This window comes from Protomyctophum bolini, assembly GCF_963924005.1.
Source record: "Protomyctophum bolini genome assembly, chromosome: 14".
Classification (NCBI taxonomy): Eukaryota; Metazoa; Chordata; class Actinopteri; order Myctophiformes; family Myctophidae; genus Protomyctophum; species Protomyctophum bolini.
Window position 1 is genome coordinate 23,472,066 of NC_137875.1, and position 21,820 is coordinate 23,493,885.

The 21,820-nt window shown below is 41.8% G+C and overlaps 1 protein-coding gene across 4 annotated transcripts in view; it reads left to right on the forward strand.

Moving 5' to 3' along the window:
* gbf1 (golgi brefeldin A resistant guanine nucleotide exchange factor 1) overlaps positions 1-21,820 on the forward strand; it is an 85,279-nt gene that overhangs the window by 1,268 nt on the left and 62,191 nt on the right. For all 4 annotated transcript variants that reach the window (XM_080782814.1, XM_080782812.1, XM_080782815.1 and 1 more), the window contains exons 2-3: positions 5,174-5,277; positions 5,834-5,900. In XM_080782814.1, the coding sequence (XP_080638940.1) occupies positions 5,182-5,277; positions 5,834-5,900 (163 nt within the window). In that variant the 5' untranslated portion in view covers positions 5,174-5,181. The remainder of the gene's footprint in view (positions 1-5,173; positions 5,278-5,833; positions 5,901-21,820) is intronic.

Here is a 21,820-nt window from a genome sequence, read left to right on the forward strand (position 1 = left end):
CTTAAAACCCAATGTAACAAGCTAAGAAACGGTGTAATTGCCATGACCAAATCAGCCAAAAGTAACTTTATCAATGATAAAGCCGAGGAAATCAAAAACAATCCTCGGGAGCTCTGGAAGCTACTAAACAACCAACTAGGCTGTGGTCAGAAACTTAAAACCAGGTTTACTAACATAAACATCAAATCAAATAACACCCTCATCACTGACAAGGTTGATGTAGCCAATCACTTGAACATCTTCTTTACAAACATTGCAACAATGCTGGTTAACAAACTGCCCTCCCACTCTGGGCGTTTTGGTGTAGAGCACATCAAAGGCTTCTACAAAAACCTAGGTGTTTGTAAAGATGATTTTAAAATGACAATGGTAACAACTGAGGAGGTACTTAAGAAACTGAGTGCCCTCCAACCCCACAAGGCCACTGGCCATGACAATATTCCCTCCAAATTTCTCAGAGACTCAGCCATTTCCATAGCTCCAGTCATCACCCACATAGTTAACCTCTCCATCAAACAAGGACAGGTCCCCAGAGATTTTAAACTGGCCAAAGTAACCCCCCTGTACAAAAAAGGGAGCAAATTAGAACCCGGCAACTACCGCCCTATTTCTATTCTAAGCTCCATCTCGAAAGTGATGGAAAAAATAGTCTATGAACAGGTTGAAAAGTATCTTGCCACTAATAAATTGTTGTACGAGTTCCAATCTGGTTTCAGAACATCCCACTCCACTGACACATGCCTTCTCTATTTGAGCGACCACATCAAACACGAGGTGGATGCTGGAAAATACTGCGGCATGGTCATGCTGGACCTCCAAAAGGCTTTTGACACCGTGAACCACTCCATACTGGTTAACAAGCTTAAAGCTATTGGTTTTGATAGCACATCAGTGAGCTGGATGCAATCCTACCTGGAGGGGAGAGAACAGATGGTGGAAGTGAACGGAACACTGTCCCCCCCCCTCCCAGTGAGCTGTGGCGTCCCACAAGGAAGCATACTAGGGCCTTTACTGTTCCTAATATATGTAAACGACATGACTTCAGCTTGTGACTGCAACTTGTTCCTGTTCGCAGACGACTCAGCACTGCTGGTCTCGGACAGGAACAAACTGCAGGTTGAAAAGACCCTCAGCTCTGAACTCGGTAGAATCTGCACCTGGCTCGCTGATAACAAACTATCCTTACACCTGGGAAAAACTGAATCCATTCTCTTCGGATCAAATAGTAATCTCAAAAAGGCAGATGGCTTCTTGGTTAGAGTTGGTGATGATATTATCACACGGAAGGATCAAATTACCTACCTAGGTTCCATCCTGGAGGCCAATCTTTCCGGTGATAAGATGGCCACCAACGTAATCAAAAAAGTCAATCAAAGAACAAGATTCCTCTACAGGATCTCCTCACTGGTCGACAAAAACACCTTGAAGACCTTAACAGGAGCCCTTGTACAAGGTTTCTTTGACTATGCATCCACCTCCTGGTACCACAGCACCTCAAAGGCCCTTAAAACAAGGCTCCAGACCTCCCAAAACAAACTGGTCAGGCTCCTACTTGGCCTCACCCCCCGAACCCACCTCACCCCTGCCCACTTTGACAGGCTGGGATGGCTTAGGGTCGACGACAGAGTACAGCATCTTGCAATGGGTCTGGTCCACAAGATTAGATACACCACCAAGATACCCATGTACCTGTCTAAATACTTCCTTAATGTAAACGAAGTCCACACCCACAACACCAGAGGGAGTGCAACAAACCATGTACAACCCAGATTCGGCACAAACAAGGGACTAAATTCTTTTCGCTCCTATGCGACCAAAATGTGGAACGCCCTACCAACAGTCATTAAGACATGTGAATCCCTTGGCTCCTTCAAAACTGCTCTCAAAGGGCACCTACGGATGGCTGCAATTCGAAACTGGCCTCTGTAAAAGCTGAATTTGTATCTGGATTGTACTATGTTTTTGTATGGACGTGGTGTTGGGTGCCTGCACATATGCACACATGGCATCAACGCATGGTGTTGTGTGCAGGCGCCCTACACTCTGTCTTTGTACTATGGATTGTACTATGTTTTTGTATGGACGTGGTGTTGGGTGCCTGCACATATGCACACATGGCATCAACGCATGGTGTTGTGTGCAGGCGCCCTACACTCTGTCTTTCGTTTTCTTTTCTTTTATCCCCCTGTTCCCCTCACTGTATATATACTTTTTTTCCCTTTTCGCTTCCTATATGATGAATTCCTGTTCTGTTCTTTAACTACATAGAAGTGTCTATTTGTTTGTCTCTAAATGTTTTGATGAATTGAACAATGTGGACCCTGTTGTAAACAAGTGTAAGGCTTAATTGGGTCGTCCACTCACAGTTAACAGTCTTTGTATTGAGTTTGTGCTTGAAATGTACTGTAATTCTGCAAACTGTTAATAAAGATTTCAATCAATCAATCAATTGTCTTTGCTTAGCTAATCCAATTAGCTATGTGGTTAATGCTAGCCCATTTGACACCAATGCAATGTATGTGTTGTATCATTGCATATGTGTATATTGATCCTTTTCATAGCAGACATTTTGACATGTCAGCGAATAAGCGATGGGTAAACCCAGGCCCAGCTGAAGGTTGGATCTGTATGTCAGCACTCAGCATGAAGTTAAATGTAACAGACTTTCAGCTTCTGTTTATACACATCTATGAAATATATCAATGTTTCACTGCTGTGAAAACTTCTTGGATCAAGACTATCATAGATGTTTGCTGATAAGAATGCAAAAGTCAGACTCAAATACATACATCTGAATCTAGTCTTGATCCAAGCCTATAGGTTCTTTAAGTGAGACCCAGGACGTAACTCCCAACACATCATCCCTAAGGTATAACTTAATAAATGGTAAATGGTAAATGGTGCATTTATATAGCGCCTTTATCCAAGGCGCTTTACATAGATTGTGCATTACATTCACCCATTCACACACCGATGGCAGCGGAAACCATGCAAGGCACCAACTAGCACATCGGGAGCAATTAGGGGTTCAGTGTCTTGCTCAAGGACACTTCGACAGTAACTCTGGGGGAGCCCGGGTTCGAACTGGCAACCTTGCGGTTCCCATCCAGGCACTCTACCCCTGAGCCACCGCCGCAAGCTATGATTAACAGCTCTGAGTCACTTTTAAGTATCGAGAGTAGAATAGATTACATTTACTTTTCTAACTTTGAAATTGTATGCCAAACGGTCCTACACCTACGAAATTATTAAAAAAGGTTATGCCTACTGTCAGTGTTAAGCATGTGCCATCACTATTCAAGCATGGATGAATACATTTTTGTCTGTCAATGAGCTATACTAGCTGAATCCAACACTAAGCCTATTATTCTGTCTCGACACTATTACAACCCATCTTTCATTCTTCCATATTTCATTCATCTTTAATTCATCCTCTTCAAGTCCTCAGCAAGTCATTGCTGTCGGGCAGAAACCTTGTATCTCCATCTTTAAAATGTTATGCTTTTTTCAGAAATGTATATCCTTTTTTACACTGTTATTACACGATAGAGGGTATGCGCATGCAAAACATGCAAAGTGAGTTTAACATTGTTTAATGCAATCAGATTGAACTTTCTGTTTGGATGTATGGACTGTCAAGGCCAGAAAGTAGTTTTTTGCCACTCAGTAGGCATTCCTGCATAACTTCCGGGTTTGATGATGTCACGCGCATACCCTCTATTAAACAAATAGCACATTAGCTGATCTACAAGAAATTTGTGAGATTTTATTGAAAATCTTTGCCTATAATTATATGCCCAAAATAGGGATAGGATACAAGGTTGAACTTGAAAGTGGTTAAATCTATCTGTGGATTATATAAATATTTAACCAATAAAGTATTAAGCCTATGACTAAATAATAACTACATTGGATTAATTTGAAAAAGTTCCAATTTCCTCCAAGTAACGGTTTTGGACATACATGGTTCCCACTTCCCGCTCGACAGCGACACATATATATAGCGAAGTATATTGTCTCTACAGTGCCTGACATGGCGTGGAAAAAAGGTTAATCCAACCATTTCAAGATGCCCTACTTCTCAAATATGCGCATTATGACATCCTGATTCCTGATACTGTTTGGTTATCCAGATTGGTTCGAGGCATTATATCCACATAACCTAGGCTCGGTATTATGCTATTCTATCTTGCCATACTTTTCAGCAGATGTTGGCAGTTGTATTGAGGGGTCTTTTTAATCTGCTCTGAAGGATACTGCAGAAATGCGTCACCGTTCAAATAATCATGAGAAATTGCATCTGAGCCAGTCTTTTATTTTGGAGTGTCGCTTTTTCCACTTAGTTGGTTTATGAGATGAGTTGGTTTTCAAAGCTGAGCACCCACTGCCTTTAACCAAGCGCAGTTTCCAGAGGAAGCGCACCTGCTTTTCTTTCTGGGTCTGTATTTAACTTTGTGACTTGGTGTTGTTTTTTTTGGCATATTGAATTCTATTACATTTAGCTGGTCCTAAACATGTTCCAATACAATCGATTCATTCCAGTTTGCCTGCCTAAACTGCTGCAGGGGATGCAAGAAATAACTAGGCCTACTTGTTTAACTTGCACAGTTGACAGGCAGCATTGCCAGAGTTTACTGAAAGGGCACTGACTGTAGCCCACAATGTATAGTTTAGAGACTGTTGTAGATTGAAACAGCACTATAATAATACAATGCCATATTTCATTTAAGGATATCTGGACTGCCGAAGGCCGGAGAGACTATGTTTTTTCTCCTGACTGGACATCCATGTCTCTGTCTGTCTGTCTGTCTGTCTGTCTGCAGCATCTCCAGCAATGTTGCATTGATTGTCGTGAAAACTTGCATGCACAGTTTGCACACTCCCAGTAGGCCAAGGAAGAACTTTGGATCTTAATGCAGCTCAACTAGGCCACACCCATTTCCACCTGACACGATTTTTGTGTGTTGATGTGTTTTCTTCAAAACACACTTTTTGCCTCTACTACAGATATCGTCTAAAACTCATACAAATCGATTCGATACACTATGTCTGTGGTCACCTGATCAAGATGTACAGTATTGGCCATGGTCAGTTCTTTCACATGGTCTGTGTTGACAACATTTGCTACAGTTTCAGCTTTAACCAACCAAACCTTCCTCTGTGTTCCTCTTAGGAAGCAGGATGGTGGACAAAAACATCTACATTGTCCAAGGTGAGATTAGTGCAGTAGTTGGTGCCATCAAGAGAAACTCCAGATGGAATACCCACACTCCATTGGTAAGCTATAATTATATATTATGATTTGAGTTTTATGAATGGTTTAATGAGTCTGAAAATCATATGCTATGGTCTTCACAGTCATCAGATGAATGGACCTTAATCCAGTTGAGCACATTTGGGGGATTTTGGACGCATGTGTAGTTGGACAGTGCTCCCCATCACCATCAAAACATCAAATGGGGGGGGGAATATGTTTTGTTAAAATGTTGTTCAATCCCTCCAGTAGAGTTCTTCCAGTCAGGGAAGGAAAATACTTGTACCGTGTACCCTTTTCCTTGCATTTTTTCAAATTACTGTATATACTACAGTTGTGTGACACAACGGGGAAATCAGAGCTAAATTGAGTTAGATCTGAATGGTGTCTGAATTTCTCAAGCCTAATATGCTTTTCTGATTATTTGTTATTGTGTGGAGAAAACATTGAAGCACCGGGTTTGTAGTATACATTTAATTGGATACATTTAGAGAATGCTGTCATCAAGCAAATTAGGTTCCACCAATTCTGATTTTAAATGTCCTCTCATGCTAGCATTTTCTCTTTCTGTCTGCACAGGATGAAGAACAGGACCCATTACTTAATAGCTTCGCGCAACTCAAAGATATACTCAACAACATAAAAGGTATGCAGCTTTTTGTTGATATAGATCATGTGTGCAGTGACAGTCTATAAAATGTAAACCTACATAATGTCTATTATTCATCCATCCATCTTCAACCGCTTATCCGTAGTCAAGTCACGTTCGGGCATCCTAACCAGATGCCCGAACCACCTAAGTTGGCTCCTTTCCAGGAGAAGAAGCAGCGCACTCTCCCGTGTGACTGAACTTCTCACCCTATTTCTAAGGCCACCCATCGAAGAAAACCTATTTCGGCCGCTTGTGTTCGCAAACTTATTATTTCGGTCATGACCCACACTTCATGACCATAGGTGAGAGTAGATAGCATATAGAGAGCATATACCGTATTATGTATTTCAGTCTATATGGACAGACATACGTTATTGTGAATGTCTGGTAGATATTTCTCCTGGCATAGTGTAGCCTAGTTTTTATGACCATTAGTTCTATAACGATATTAAGACCTAATTTAAACTTCTTTGACACAGTATATGTTGCACTACAAGATATATGCAAATTTGACAGTTTTATGTCAAGCAGACACTTTATCTACTTGAACCCTATATACTTCTTGAACAAGTGTCTATCCTTCCTAATCTCTAAGCTGACAATAGCCGATTGTCAGCTGGTGAAGTATTGTGACCTAAATGTTTTTTGGTGATTTGCTCACTATAGGGAAGATAGGGTTCAACTGGTTAAGGGAGTCAGTGATGGGTGTTGCTTTACCTCCATTAGAGGGGATCATAATCATTGTGATAAAGCACCCACCCTTCACCATCTGTGATCCACTGTCACAGAGCACAATGAGCAGATGTAGCAGGTAAGTCTCATCTTCTCCCTGTTTCTCTTCCAAATGTTAATACATCACCCCTTTTTTGTCTAGTGTTGTACCGTTTCTGATAGCAACCTACCGTATCTACTTTGCTCTTCCCATTTTTCAGAAAGATCAGTGCTTTTTGTATTGATCCCCAAAAACTGAATTGTTCTTTCATTTCTTTTTTTCTTTTCAATATTTCCAATATGCGACCAAATTACCCATATGCAGTTCCCTTGGACTCTCTGAGTAAATGTCCTTAGGGTCCGTAATTCCGCCAAATACATTTTGTATTATTTAGTTGTTTGTGTCATGAGTGCATCCCATGAATATTGCATCAACCTGTATGGATGAGGCATGACCGATTACTTTTCAGTGAATGTGGATAAACCTCAGTCAGTTGGGACGATTGTGATCACAATGTGGCTTTTTCCCCCTTGCGTGAATCAGAAGAGCATTTTTAATTAGGTGTACTTAGCAGATTTCCACTGAGAAATGTCCTGGCCTTTCACATTGGTCAATATTATCTCTCTCAACATCTTATTGTGCATGGTCTTTTTCTCCACTAGATCATTTTAACACATCCGTCATACATGATACTGCTGTTTGTTAATCTTTTATAATGATCAAGTCCATAAAGACACATGTTACTGCCTTATGGGGACTTTTGCAAGTGTACACCAGTAGTTAAGTAGGTACAGTAGTAAGCCTTGCCGAGCCATGAGGCCCATAGGTCTTCTTCATTCCTGAAGAAGATCCCAGTGATGGTAACGTTGAATTAATAAACCAGTGGAGCTGAGTTATTCCTTAACAGTGTTGCAGACTAGAGCTGGGATCGGGCCGACTATATACAGGCTGACCCGGGCCCGACACAGACAGCTTTGTGTCTGACCCGAAACGAGCCCGACCCTAATTATTAATATATGCGTCCGCCCCGACACCGACGCTTCCCCCCCGGCCCCCCCTTCATTTTTCTTTGAGGAAGGCACTGACAGCAAGCATGTTATTGTTATAATGTACAGCTTGCCTTGCCTGACTAACATTTAAACATCATACCACACTGTCTTGTAAATACCTACTACTATGCTGATAGTATAACACACACACACACACACACACACACGACACACACACAAACACTCGTGCAGTCTTACCAGCATTGATGATTGATTTGACATCGGCAATTCTGCATTGGCAATATTTAATCCACACAGCGTGGAGAGGGCAGCTGTAGGCTACTTTGGGACTTTTCGTGCAAAGTTGCAAACTCTTAATAAAGTACTATTCAATCAAACAATCGGTGCCAGCGGGAGGCGATTATTGGTAGCCTAATTTGCCATGGTCCATGGGCAGGATCGAGTTATTTACTCATACTCAACTCTTCACTGTTTAACAGCTAATAAATCAAACTATTTATATTAATCCAACGGTCCCAACCGGACCCGTCAGGTTTCGGTCGGGTATCCCAGTTCTATTGCAGACTCTATTTAATTCTCTTGTACTGCCATTTGTTTAGCACCTGGGCTAGAGTGGCTGTGCATTCTCTATTACCTTTGCCCATAGGTGTTAGCCGTAGCGTGTACTAGGGATGCACCGATGAGACAAGTTGGATGATATCCGATAATTAATTGCTATTATGGCCGATAACCGATGTCGATATGATCTCATTCTGTATTTAAAAAAATATCATTATTTTGGCCATTCTGAAAAAGGCTGAATTTGAAAAAAAGCAATGCCTCTTTATTCCAAAACTAGGGATGAATCGTTGAAATGTTGGCTCATATTCCAACATAAATGGCTTGAATGTAGTATTCTTTTTTTTTTATATGTTCCAACTATTGACTCTTTCGAAAGCTTGCACAGAAAACACTGATATAATTTGCAGCCTTCATCATCACAAAAGGCTTTTTCAGGCTTTTTTTAAATTAATTTTTCAACATAATTATAATAAAATTAAATATCTGCTAAATCCGATTATTATACAGATGAATTGGTTTAAGTCCAATATCGTCCGATACCGATGTGTTTGCCGATAATCTCCCATCACTAACAAGTACCTCCACTGGACATGATGCTAGTACAGTATGTCACAGGGACTTACCCCAATCTAACTGGGTTCTATTTTTGACGGTATGACCTGGCCGGGGATCGATCCTCGACCTCTCAGTCCCAGGGCGGACACTCTAACCACAAGGCCACTGAGCTGGTTGTAACCTCACCAGTGGTTACCACACTGAAATTGTTCAGTGTGTTCAGTCAGATCCACTTTCCAATTCTCACTATGTATGCTTTGGAAGTTTTAACAGTATTAAGCAGTTTCTCATAGAGGGAGAACAATTGAAGGAATGATAAAAAAACAAACAACAACGTGTTGTCGTGTTCATACGACAGACGGACACATTGGAGTGGAACAACACCGCTCAAAGAAGAGACAACCCATCCTAACCCTACTGTCTGTTTAACATAATCGTATAGTATACAGTTGAAATGCAGATACAATTGGTCTGTCTAGGAAGTTGTTTCGCTGTCACTGCTCAGTTTCACCCGCTTATGGGTGAACCTTTATTGTGTGACAGGTTATGCAGCCTCTCTTATTGCATAGAGACTAGGGATGTCCCGATCATGTTTTGTTTTGCTTACAATCCGATTCTGATCATTTGATTTTGAGTATCTGATACCTGATTTTCCTGATCTGATATTTTTATTTTTATAGAACACTTATGCCATATCACAATAGTACAATATCCAGTCTAATATCATGATATGGATATAATATTGATACTAAAGATGTTCCGATCAGGTTTTTTTGCTCCCGGTCTGATTCCGATCATTTGAAGATGACGTGATCGACCCCGATTTCTGATCATGTGATCAGATCGAGACAACCCCATAGACATTCTTTACAGCAAAATCTTTCACATAGATAAAAAAACATATCTTGTTTTAATAGCAGTCAATTTGCATTACCTGAAGATAGTAGGGCAAGTAGTCACTTTTCCTAATTGTTAGAATACTTAGAGTTGCAATTAAGGCCTTTCTTATTTTTTTCTTTGTGGCTTTCGCCTTATTTTATTTTATGGAGGGACTGACAGGAAATGGGGAGAGAGATGCAGTAAAGGTCGTCGGGATCGGGAGTCGAACCCGCGGCACACTGCCAGACTGGATTACCAGCCAAGGTGCCTGGACCACTGAGCCATGGCCCAGGCTAAGGCCTTTTTTATCATGAGATTATATTTGTTTCCTTGTTCCTTGATGTTACTTGGAACAGTACAGATATCTAGTTGAGTGTAAAGATTGAACATGACCTCAGTGTTTTGCCTATTTCTCTATCACCATGTGTGGTGGTGATTGATCATGTGTGAGTGCCAGCCTGTGTAAATGGAGTGGCGCTAGCTGACAGCCCTCAGACCAACCAAGCCAGCTCTGCGGTCAGCCCTATGTATGTCGTCATGCCTTTGCAATGAGAGTCCACTCCAGGCAGCTCCCACAAACCAACAAGTCAGAGTTGTAGCAGCCGCAAGCAATGGGAGAGATGCAACATATGGAGTCCCAACAGCCACGGTCTCACTGCCTCCCCCACAACCCTAGTGCTCCCCTCCTCAGGGGAATGCCTCTGCTGCTATGAGATGGACAGGCACGGCTGTGCCAGGGGCCTGGTAGGAATCTGCAGCACTTTTTTTCCCCTCTTTTTTTTTTTTTTTCCCCCCCCCTTTCACAACTTCCAGCCTCCTCCCTTCTCACCCTCAGATCACAAAAAGCCTTGTTAGTTTGCCATGGCTACCAGCATCATGGCGCAAGTGTGCTGTTATCTGTAACATATGATTCCATTACTATTGGCTTGAAAAGGGGACTTTGTATGTACTGCTTTTTTTAACATCTTTTATATTTATTAACCTTTCCTTAATTTAATAGGATTTAAGAATTATTAATGAGTTCCTATATAGGATATGTAGAGCCCTTGTCATATCCATAACATTAATGTCTTTGTTATGATGAGACACAATGGAAATCACATAACCAGGGCAGAGCTGAATTGTGTGCTTGACGCGCTGATCAATTTTTGTTTTTGCAGCAGCATAACAACACCCCCCCCCCCCCTTCCCAACAGATACACACAGGCTATATCTTTCTCTCTTTCTCCTCTATACACACACAAACCCACCAATATTTCTGTGTGAAATGTTCCGGGTGGGCTGTGTTGTGCTGCTGCTCTGAGGGTTCCTCGTGGCCCAGCTGTCTGCTTAATGAAAGCCCAGTAATTCCATTCACTCTGGTGTGTATCGTAGCTCCCTCTAACAACAAAAGCCAACCAGTGAAGGAAATGTGGATTAGTCCCCATAAGGTTTCTCAGACCCTTTTCTCTCTTATTCTCTTTCTCTCTCTGACTCAAGCGGTCTCCCCTGTGTCCCCCCCCTCCACCCCCACTCTCTCTCTCTTGCTTCAACTCCCCCTCCTCCATTCCGTTGTTGAAGGTCCCACAATTCTGCCTCCTCTTGTTCTGCCCAGTGTGATTGGCAGGACCATGTGCTATGGCGCTGGCAAGCAGTGCAGCTGGAACTATATCATCTGCAATTTTAGTTGGGTAAATATAGCAGGGAGTCTTGTCAAGCAGAGAGATAAATTGTTCTGGGAAAGGAAGTGTTGTCTCTCTTTCTGAAAAGGGGGGTGTGAGTTTCCTATAACTTCTGGAAGACGGGAGGTTTTCTCTTGATTTTCAAACAAAGAGGGCACAGTTAGAGAAGTTGGGCCAACAGTGGAACATGTGTTGCGGTGCCTCATCCCCACCTAGCCCCAGCCGCTCTACCTCATCACCAGAAAGCAGAACCCATGCCTCATATTTGGATGGGATGTTTTGGATTGGACCTAATGCCTAATCTTCCGTCCCTAAGCTCATTAGACCCATATAATTGAGTGCTTTCCACAGCTTTGCGGTTGGCATCTGTCTTTACATCTGAACTGCTTGTTTGCAAACTCTAAAAGAAATGTCTTGCCCCTACTATTATTATAAACTAATGATGGGCCTTTCCGGTCAAAAAGGAGAGTGGGTAGATTAAAAAGACAGACAGACGAAAGAGACACAGAGATGTGCACCATTGTGGCATAAAAGCGGAATAGGAAAACGGTTATGTAACTTATGTATGCACCGTAGCAGGAAGTATAATCAGGGACACATTCTTATTTTCTTTCAGTATTATGGTATGATTATCATCTATTAGATATCCAACATACACCCCGCCAGACAACTAGCAGTGTGCTCTAACAGATGGTATGCTAGGTCTTCACTATTGAATGATTCCGCTGTGCACTAGTCAGTGAACATTTGGTTAAATGGACCAGTAGCCCATGCGATGACAGGCCTGGCCATGTGGGCATGTCTTGTCTAATCCTGGCACTGCACTGGAATTGCAAACAAGCAACTAATAGTGACAATTGGCACTGAGATATGATTTGTGCTCTCAGTAAGAATGAACTCTCCATTTGAGTCTACTTCTCATGTTTGAACCCATAAAAACCCATACGCATTAACGCTGGGTTCTCTAACATCAAGCATCCCCCCCAGCAATATATTGAGTGTTCCACCTCTCCCATGACATTGCCAATATTCCATATAGGATCTACAAAAAGACAAATCTGTCTCAATCCCCCGTTGAATAATTCTGTGGATTTGTATTATTGGTAGAGCATACCTTGGAGAATAGGAAGTGTTCGTTGAACACGGCAATTCATTCAGAAATATATTTTATTCCTTCTCGTGCTCCCTTGTCTTTTTTTTTCATCTTCTGGTCTACCTTTGTTATGCAGAAGTCAGTCCCAGCCTCAGCTTTTTAAATCTTCAATTCTTTTTTTCTTCCCTCCTTCCCCATCAAACCCCCTCTCCCTTATAGCGAAGGTCAGATTTTTGACAAGTCTGCAGAGGAAGCAGCCGGCCCTAAATCCCTTCATTTTTATTCATACAAATACAGGTTTAGAGATTCCGACACCCACCAGATCCAAAGCCAGGGCAGCCTTTTTGACTGACAGCTTTCTCAATTTTTTTTCTCCAAACACTAACGAAATTCACAAGCACACCTCTAATTGACTCGAATCACCAGCACGGCCCCAGAGGTAGATATCGGGAGGTGGGGTAGGGGGGGGGGGTCGTATGGGGGGCATGGCAGTGGATTTGCAGAACGAACGTTGTGGAGGATGATTTGATCACATGCCAGCTGACCTTTCAAATAATTATTTCGCTGTCCCCTAAGCAAAGGACAAAGCAGAGATAATTTTGTGCGGAATAGCAAAAATTAGGCAGGAGATAAATTACTTTAAAAAAGTTAAAATATGGTCTTTCATACATTCTGGTAAAGTGGAACTTGTTCAAAAGCCCATGCTTAATTATACCATTACGGTGTCATAATTGTGTTTTGAGATTTGATTGGTTTTAGAGTTTTCTCAGTTTGTTTTCATATGGGCTAATCCAGGCATTACTGACAGCCTCACTAATTCATCTCATTTTACTGTCTTGTCAATCATCAAGAGTGAGCACACACACGCGCTCGCTCTCAATCACAGTTCAAGGTCAAGTGTGTGTGTCATCTCAACCACCCAGCTGCGCTCAAGCAGGCATAGTTAGGCCTCTGAGGGTCGCAGCCTGTGCACGTGGGAAATGACTGCACCCTTTTAGGCCCCCGCTCTCCTCTGCCACCTGATATCCGCACATATATCACTCCCAATTGAACCAGCAGAATGTAGTTGGCAAATCCTGAGAAGAACAGCCATGATTCATTTCGCCCAATCACTTATGCAAATGTGTGTACTCACGACGACATTCCGCAAAAAGGAATTGGCCCCATGTGAACTCTTTGCACATCTCCTGTGTTCACTTGGCCTCGGTCTCAGGCTTACTCATCTGCGAAGAGAAAAGCCTGGTTCGGACCGGAACATCTGTCAGATGTATTTTCACCGGATACAATATTTTTTTCGACCAATCACACTTGTTTCATTCACAGATAATGTAAAACGTCAATTCCTTGAGCGGTACTTCCTCCAAAATCCCACAACTTCCGCCCCCCAAAAATTATAACGTCTACAGCGTAAACTAGCCTACAGGTTTAGCAATGATTGAAAGTGATTGGGTGTCTCATAGATTTATGTTATGTTATGTTATAGTAAATTCTCAGTCCGGTGTTTGTTTATGTTGTCTTAACTTTACCATAATTTGTATGGCTGGGGTGTTATTAACTATGTAATGAATTTTACACCTGTAAACCTTTGATGTGACAAAGTTGGAAGTTAATGCCTTGTTAATGCCCATTTGTTTCCTTTTTTATTTGGGTGCAAACTAAAAAAATAATATAAATAATCATGAGGAAAAAACAACAGACAATCCGGGCGCTCTGGAGTGTGAATATCATACAATTTTGACAGTGCTTCACAGTGCGTCATCTTCAGAGTCAAATAAAATAATTTGACAAACGGAAACCTTAGTTGTATGTTTGTTTGCACCTAATTCAATCTTTTAAGCATTCAAGTGCTCAAGTACTTTGTTTGTGCTCAGTTGTTCAGAGCTGGTCCATACAAATAAATTTGAATAATTTGTCACTTTTCTTTGAGTGGTGCAACCACTCCTAGTCTAGACAGCTATGTTTGTGTGTCTGAAAACACACACACACACACACACACACACACACACACACACACACACACACACACACACACACACACACACTTCCCTGTGTAAATATATTGCCAGACTCATCATGCTAGCTCATATGCTTCAACAAGTTTCAGATTGTGAATCAATTCCACTTACACATCTATAAACGGGAATAATATAAGTAACTTATTCATCAACTAAACAAATTGATTAAACTCTGCTGTGCCAGACAAATTTCTGAGTATTTAGCCAACATGTTTGGCCTGAGTGGCCCCACATCTTTGGTTACGGTTACACATGCATGTTTTTCACCCTTTCAGGAATTTACTACTGCTGCCCACCGATGAGTTGGTAAAGCATCAGCCTGATTTATTCTTGATTGCACACCGAAAGTAGCCAATCTACAAGCTCACAGCACGTTGTGATTCGATGCGTTGTGAGCTTGTAGGTCGCCTATTTTCGGTGCGAGACACCCTCAACTAAGTTTAACTCTGGCTTTCCTTTCCTTTGCAACTAAACCAGAGACCTCGGTTTCCATTACAGAGACTAGATAGTATCCTGTCTGCCACTGCTCCAAAGCTTTCATCTCTTCTCGTTTGTGTGGATAGGGGGGCGCGCTTAGCACCTCAGCAGGGTTAATGACTCTGTGAGGCACAGAGTTAAAATGTCTAAGAACAGGTCTTGGGTTTTCATCATTAGGTGGATGCCGGATGATAGCAGCTGCCATCAAGCTAGTTTAAGTAAACTAACTAAATGGCTTTGCTTGGCAATTGGTATAAATAGTATGTGTATAAATGTGTGTGGTTGATATGGTCCACCAAGTATTGTGCTGGTTTTAAAATTGTGTCGAGCCTGTGGCTCAGTAGTCATAAAAGTGCCCATCAAAATGGAGCATGATTAATTGGGGGGGGTCCACCTCCCCAGACAGGCTGCCACCTAGCGCTGGTTAGTAGCTGTAAATCTGGCCAGTTAACAGTGCCCTAACCAGGGACTGACAGGCAGGGCTTAGACCCGGTGTGAAGAGTGGATGCAACTGTTGTCCTGTTTCAGACAGAGCCTCTCAACAATGTGCTGAGTGGATGGAGAGTCTCAGCAGTGGGCCATTAATCATGCCGTGCCGGGGTGTCTGTGGAAAGGCCCTGGGTGATCATAGGTGGGAGTATTGGAGGGAATCGGAGGGGGTGGGATTGGAGGTTGGCATGGAAGATCCGGATGTGCTGACAGGAACAGAGGACAAGATGTGAGCATAACAAACTCGCACCCTGTGAGCCCCAAAAGTGCGGCAGGCACATATGCTTTGCACTCTCATTAAAGCCATCTGTATGTTCATGGACATTTTTCAGCACCATTTTTTTTACTTGATCTGAATGAGACTTGAATGTCAAGGATTGTAGCGTACAGGTCAGAAACATATGATACCTTGACTGAAAATGTAAAATTAACTCTGAGCAGAAGATGACAAAGGATGCGCATATATGGCGTGAATGGGACTGCACATGGAATTGCCAAGGACTCTCATCTCTTTCTGATTTAGACTGTGGTCATCTGAACCTGCAGCCTGAAAGGAGTCACAGAAAAAAAAAATCCTACGACTTCGAACTAGTGTCCGTAGCTTGAGGAAAAGACAAAAAGGTGAACTTGAGAAGCAGGTGTTTGTTTGCTTTGTTAACTACCTAAAGCTAACCGCTGTGACGAACCCCTGTGGTTGCACACCCGTTTGTGGGTGGTAAGGGAAAGTTTGAATTAACCAAGTACATTTCCACATACTTGGAATTTGTTGTCTGCATTTAACCATCAGTTCCGCCGATAAACATCTGTGGCCAAAAATTTGTTGTGGTAGTACTTTTGTAATCAGTTGTAGTATTGACTGCAGGGTAGGAATTTCATAGAGGCAGTGAAGGCCATGGCCCCTCAGTTTGACCATTGACCATATGCCCTTAAAAGATGATGTGCAGTGGTCAGGTGGGTGGGGGGGGGGGGGGGTGGGGGGTGGTAGAGCTGTTCATGTTCAAACAACCTGTTCATGCTTCTATACTGCTTGCACACATGTTTACTTCTAACTTTGACACAGGTTATAGTACTGTTTTCTCCATTATTTCCATATGTAAATGAGTTGGGTCAAGGGTGTGGGTGGGAGAAGGGGAGCAAGCTAACTGTACCTGTATGTTATGTTGCACCTATGTATCTTTTTTACTGTGTACTTGCACTGCTGTAATGTTGTATGTATAGGACCCCCTCTAAAACGAGATTCGGCATTTCAAGGGGCCTCCTCTCAATACAATTCTGCGTGTGTGTGCGCCCGCACTCCGAAGCAAGTACCATGCCAATTCGACCATCAGATTTTGAGATATCACATATTTAAGTGGAAATATTGACCTGAATGGCAATAGAGGATAGGCCATGTGGTCACTAATTACAGATGATTTGTGTTTTTTTGCCTTTTCTCCGCAACATGAAGTCACTTTGTGTAGCTGCTGGTGCATTACGCTTCGTCATCCAATGCTGATGCGTATCGGAAATAGTTAGAGATGCTACGGTAATCGGTCAGATATATAGTATAATATCATAAAATTTCACAAGATCAGTATCAGTATCAGTATCGGACCTATCGGTATCGTCCGATCATGAGAAAAACAATCGGTATCGGTCCCAGAAAACCTGATCGGAGCATCCCTAGAAATGGTCAATTTACAAGCATTTTGTTAGCTTGTAGATCGGCTTAATTTCACTTACGACACCGTAGTACAACAGAGTATACAACCGAGCTGAAAAAGTAATGGCTCTTGTAGATCTGTAGATTATACTTTTAGATATGATTAGTATATCACATGTACAGTAGAACAATTTCACCCCCTCCTATAAAAACCATAACTCGGATATCATTAACAGTTTGACTGAGGAATTTATGTAATTGCAGTGCCACGTTCACTGCCTGGATTTCACTAACCTTTGACGGATGCGTCACCTATCCCACTCTGTCCGATCGAAAACCCTGTACTGTAAGTCTTAAAACGTATTAAAAACGTGAATTAAACAATGAAAACGTAACCCGTGAATGGGGGGAAAGTGTTAAAATAATTCTGACTTTTTTGTATAGTGTGTTTAGAAACAAATAATTGAATTTCCTTTACAGTCTTTAAATGTAAAACCAATTAAAAAAAACCAATTTAATTTTAATATGAATTATAATATGCTTAGACATTACATTGGTGTTACTAAACGGTAATCATGCTAGCTTCTGTGATCACTAATCTGAATAGATTATTAGCTATACAGTATTTACTATGTGGAAAAATAGAAGAATGAAAATAATATAAATGTTGCTTGTAACATTAGTGCAGGCCTACAGGACAAAGAATCACACTGCATTGCTTCTGTTGCACAATTGTAATCCATATAAATAGTGAGACTAAGGGGTCACTCATGTTTTATGGTGCATTGAATTTGTGATACAGGAGCTCTGCACTGTGCAGTGTGATCTGTTGTCTTGGATTTGATACTTTATGTTCGGCACCTGCGCAGATGTTTTTTGGGGTGTGAATAATGAATTGCATTTTTATAGCGCTTTTCCAAGTGCTCAAAGCGCTTTACAATGGTCCATTCATTCATACATTGGGAGGTGAAGCGGCGAACAGTCGACGCCAGCGTCCTCACTTCCCACATTCACACACCGCGAGCTCACACCGACCAACTCATTGGAGGCAATGTAGGGTTCAGTGTCTTGCCCAAGGACACTTCGACATGTGGACGGGAGGAGCTGGGATTCGAACCACCGACCCAGGGATCATTGGATGACCTGCTCTACCTCCTGAGCCACAGCTGCCCTACGGCTGAATACGTATTCTTATTTTTATTATCGGTGCATTTGTAGATGTCCCAAAGCCAAATGTATTCCCCTGCCTGGCTTATCCTGGTCCCACAGAGTCTAGAATCGATCAGTTCATGTCTGGACCCTACATCATTTGAGTTGTCAGTTGTGAATCAGTGCTGAGGTTCCCCTGTGTTACCAGGATCACATTTTAATGTTCTGTTAAGCATATTCTTATGAGGTGGTAATTTGGTTCCGTGTGAGAGATACCCCTCTATGTTGTCTTTGTTTTCCCTGGAGGTAAGAGCTCTTAAGTTCAGTGTTGCTTTAATGACTCCACACTTTGAGCTCAGAACATTATTAAAGCAGTGGGTATTACGGTAGAGTTTGGGACATTTCAACACCTCTACCTCCTGCTCCCCCTGCTCACTGGAAGACCGCTCTAAAAACAAACTCACAGGCCACTCGTGGTGACACTTTGATGGGGTGGACAGCATTTGCAATACAAGCAGGTATTTGCAATTTTTGGTGCCAAGAGGTGCCAAGTGTTGGATTTCAATGTGTAAATGACTGTTTCTAATTTAAGCACCAGGCGCAAAGCTGAAACAGTGGTTCAGACAAATAGGCAACCTGGCTTTTGTTAACATATCTGGCTGTTATCATTATGTCTATTCTTTCAGATTTTAATAAATTTGGCACATTCAGTGCTTTGACATTTGCATTGGTTTTAAGGAGCTTTTATTGTCCTTAAAACAGTGGCTAAAGCAATCCTAATTAATCCTCTGAAAAACTTGTTGGAAGAGTATATAAGTGTAAATGTAAATATATAATTGTATCCAATTCATTGAAGAACATATTACATCCCACTGAAGCCTGACTAGTCTGGTTTGTTTTCAATTGTTACTTTTGGGGGAATCTGAAATTGGAATTTGAAACTCAATGGTCTCAGACCACAGGCTGATAAAGCCTTGACCAGTTTAGATTAAGCTAATCTCTGATGCACTTTTAGATATTGTTAATTTCTAATAAATTATTAACTTAATTTGTTACATTATTACATTGTTTTGAAATCGTTTTTTAATACTCCAAACAATATGAGAGGTTAGTTATTGTTAAAAATATGTCAACCGTGGTGCCGATACCATAAATAGGCTCTAATGCACAGCGAGTCCATGTCATGTTGGCCTGGGGTCCACCTATGCTTTCTATGGCATAGGCAGCTCCTGGCAGGAGGTGCAGACGATCAGAAATCAGCAGATAGTGATCGACGTTTGTGCTACTCAATGTCAAATTGAAGTGGACTCGGTCCCAGACTTTTTTTTCCTCCCTGGAAATAAAAACGTCTGGGTTTCCGAGGCTAATGTCATGTTGACGTGTGTGACAACCATGTCATACTTGATGAATTGACGACATAGTACCACAATGGAAACGAGCCCTTGTGTGTTATCCTTTTAGCATTACTTACTGCGTAATTGTACCTGCTGTACTGTTTACAAATTGTTAGTGTTCAATCAATCAATATCTCATCGTCTGCATGTTCTGAGCCCTTTTCAGCTGCACTGATAAATTACCTATTTTGGCTGCTGGGGGAGCTGTTGAGGTGATTTTCAATGAAAGCAGATCTTGTTTTTAAGCTTTTCCCACCCTGCGGGAATTGGTTTACCCAAAAAACACTGTAAAGCTTTTCCTGCAGTGTGTCTTGCTGTAAGAAAAACTTCACTTGTACCTTCATTGAAAATCCTGAAAAGGTTTGCCTGTGGGCGACTTACAGTTTTCCACATTCTTCCTTAGATCCAACATTAAACATAAACAAACGGCTTACAATGGCCCTGGCCGATGATTGTGTAACTAAGTGATTTGCTTAGGAATAAATGTATCTTACAATAAATGCACCACGTGTGTATGTACATCTGTAATCCACGTAACTCAAGAACCGTTCGCCCCAACAAATCAAATTTGACGCACACATTCTTCACCGTCAGGTCAGGCTCTGCCAGTGGACCAAATATACCACACCTGTACAATTTACAGGCTCTGGCTGAGCCAATTGATTGCCCTGGCAATCCCACACCTGCCATTTGATTACCTAACCACTCCACTTTCACAGTCCGTTTGCACTCTTCAGACTTTCTCCTCAAATTCTCCACTGACGTTTACCACTGCACAAGGACTTCCCACAACAGAGCTGATCCCCCATCTGCCCATAACAGTATATGGCCAGGCCCATATATGTATATGCCCTTATACTGATAACATCATTGATCTCCAAGGACAGACATGTTTAGAGAGCTCCATATATGGGTACAATTCAATCGCGTGCTATGACAACGGATATATTGGTTATTGCAAGCCGATGCCTTGGGTGGGGTATGCATTCCCGATTTTCATCAGAACACAAGGGTGTTCCCGAGCACATCGGGCACAGGTCTAGTATATCAAATTCCCTGTTCTCTCAGTTTATTCCGTTTTTATTCCGTGTTCTTAATTCCCATGATGCATAATGCATTCCATTTGCAAGCAGAATCGGCTTTATTGTCACATCACAGGTTTACAGAAGTAAATAAGTGGGTGAAATTAGTTTTTGTTCATCGTTGGTACCTGAGATAAGGTACATAAAAATTGCGTGAGCATAGCACCAGATGCAAACTGTGCATGATATTCTTATGAATATTAGTTATTGTGCTAGAAAACAACCTGGTCGGTGAGTTGTACATGGGATTAGGTGCAACATTTTCAAAAATGTCAACTAGTTTTCAATTTTATTCCAGTGACATAACTGTAGTAGACTTTATAGCACAACGTCCGCAGCATTTCATACATGCGTACACTCTGAAAATGACACGGAGCTGTAGGTTGGCGCTAGTCAGGAAGTTCTGCAATGTGGACAGCACATAAGTCACCATTGCTATTTAGTGTCTTCCCCATCATTTAAATGTATGCTGTGTTGCCCTAACAGGGTTGCATGCAGAAATGCAGAATGTGTTCGTCACTGAGTGGACAGATTTAGGGTCTGCCAGTCCTGCACTCCTCTGCGACAACACAGTGGTTGTTGCATATCGTCACTGTCGGTGGAAGTATTATTTGCATCTTCAAAACGGTTACATTTCGGGAAATTTAAATAAGAACCTGTGTTCCAATGGATCCAATGTAGTCCTAAGCTCTCTTAATACTTTTCATTGGTTAAATATTTATATATATAAAAATAATAATCCCCCCCCCCCCCCTATAGCAAAAATAGTGTGCTATGATGTGACACATTGTGAGCTTTTAGATCTACTTTTGCCTGATACTGTCATACGACAAAGTACAAAATAGGTCTTTCATTTATGAAAAAACAAAATGATAAATGTTTTCTGCCTAAGAGCGTCAATATTGCTAGTTATATAGAGCCAAAGTTGGTTTCACTCTCGCCTATCGATCAATATCATACTTTGTTTACATATTTGTAACAATGGCAGGTAGGGGAGAATGCATTGGTACTAGCGATGGGATAATCCTTCGTGGTGTAGTATTAAAGCCGGTGAAATCAAAGCACAGAGTCTGGTCTCGGGGAGCTGGGAGGAGGTGCTTTTTGTTGTTCTGGAAAATAAGGGCCAATATTAGTATTGCGAGGAGGCACTGTCTTGCTTGTGTGGCGCTCACATCCTTAAGCCTTGGGCGTCCCA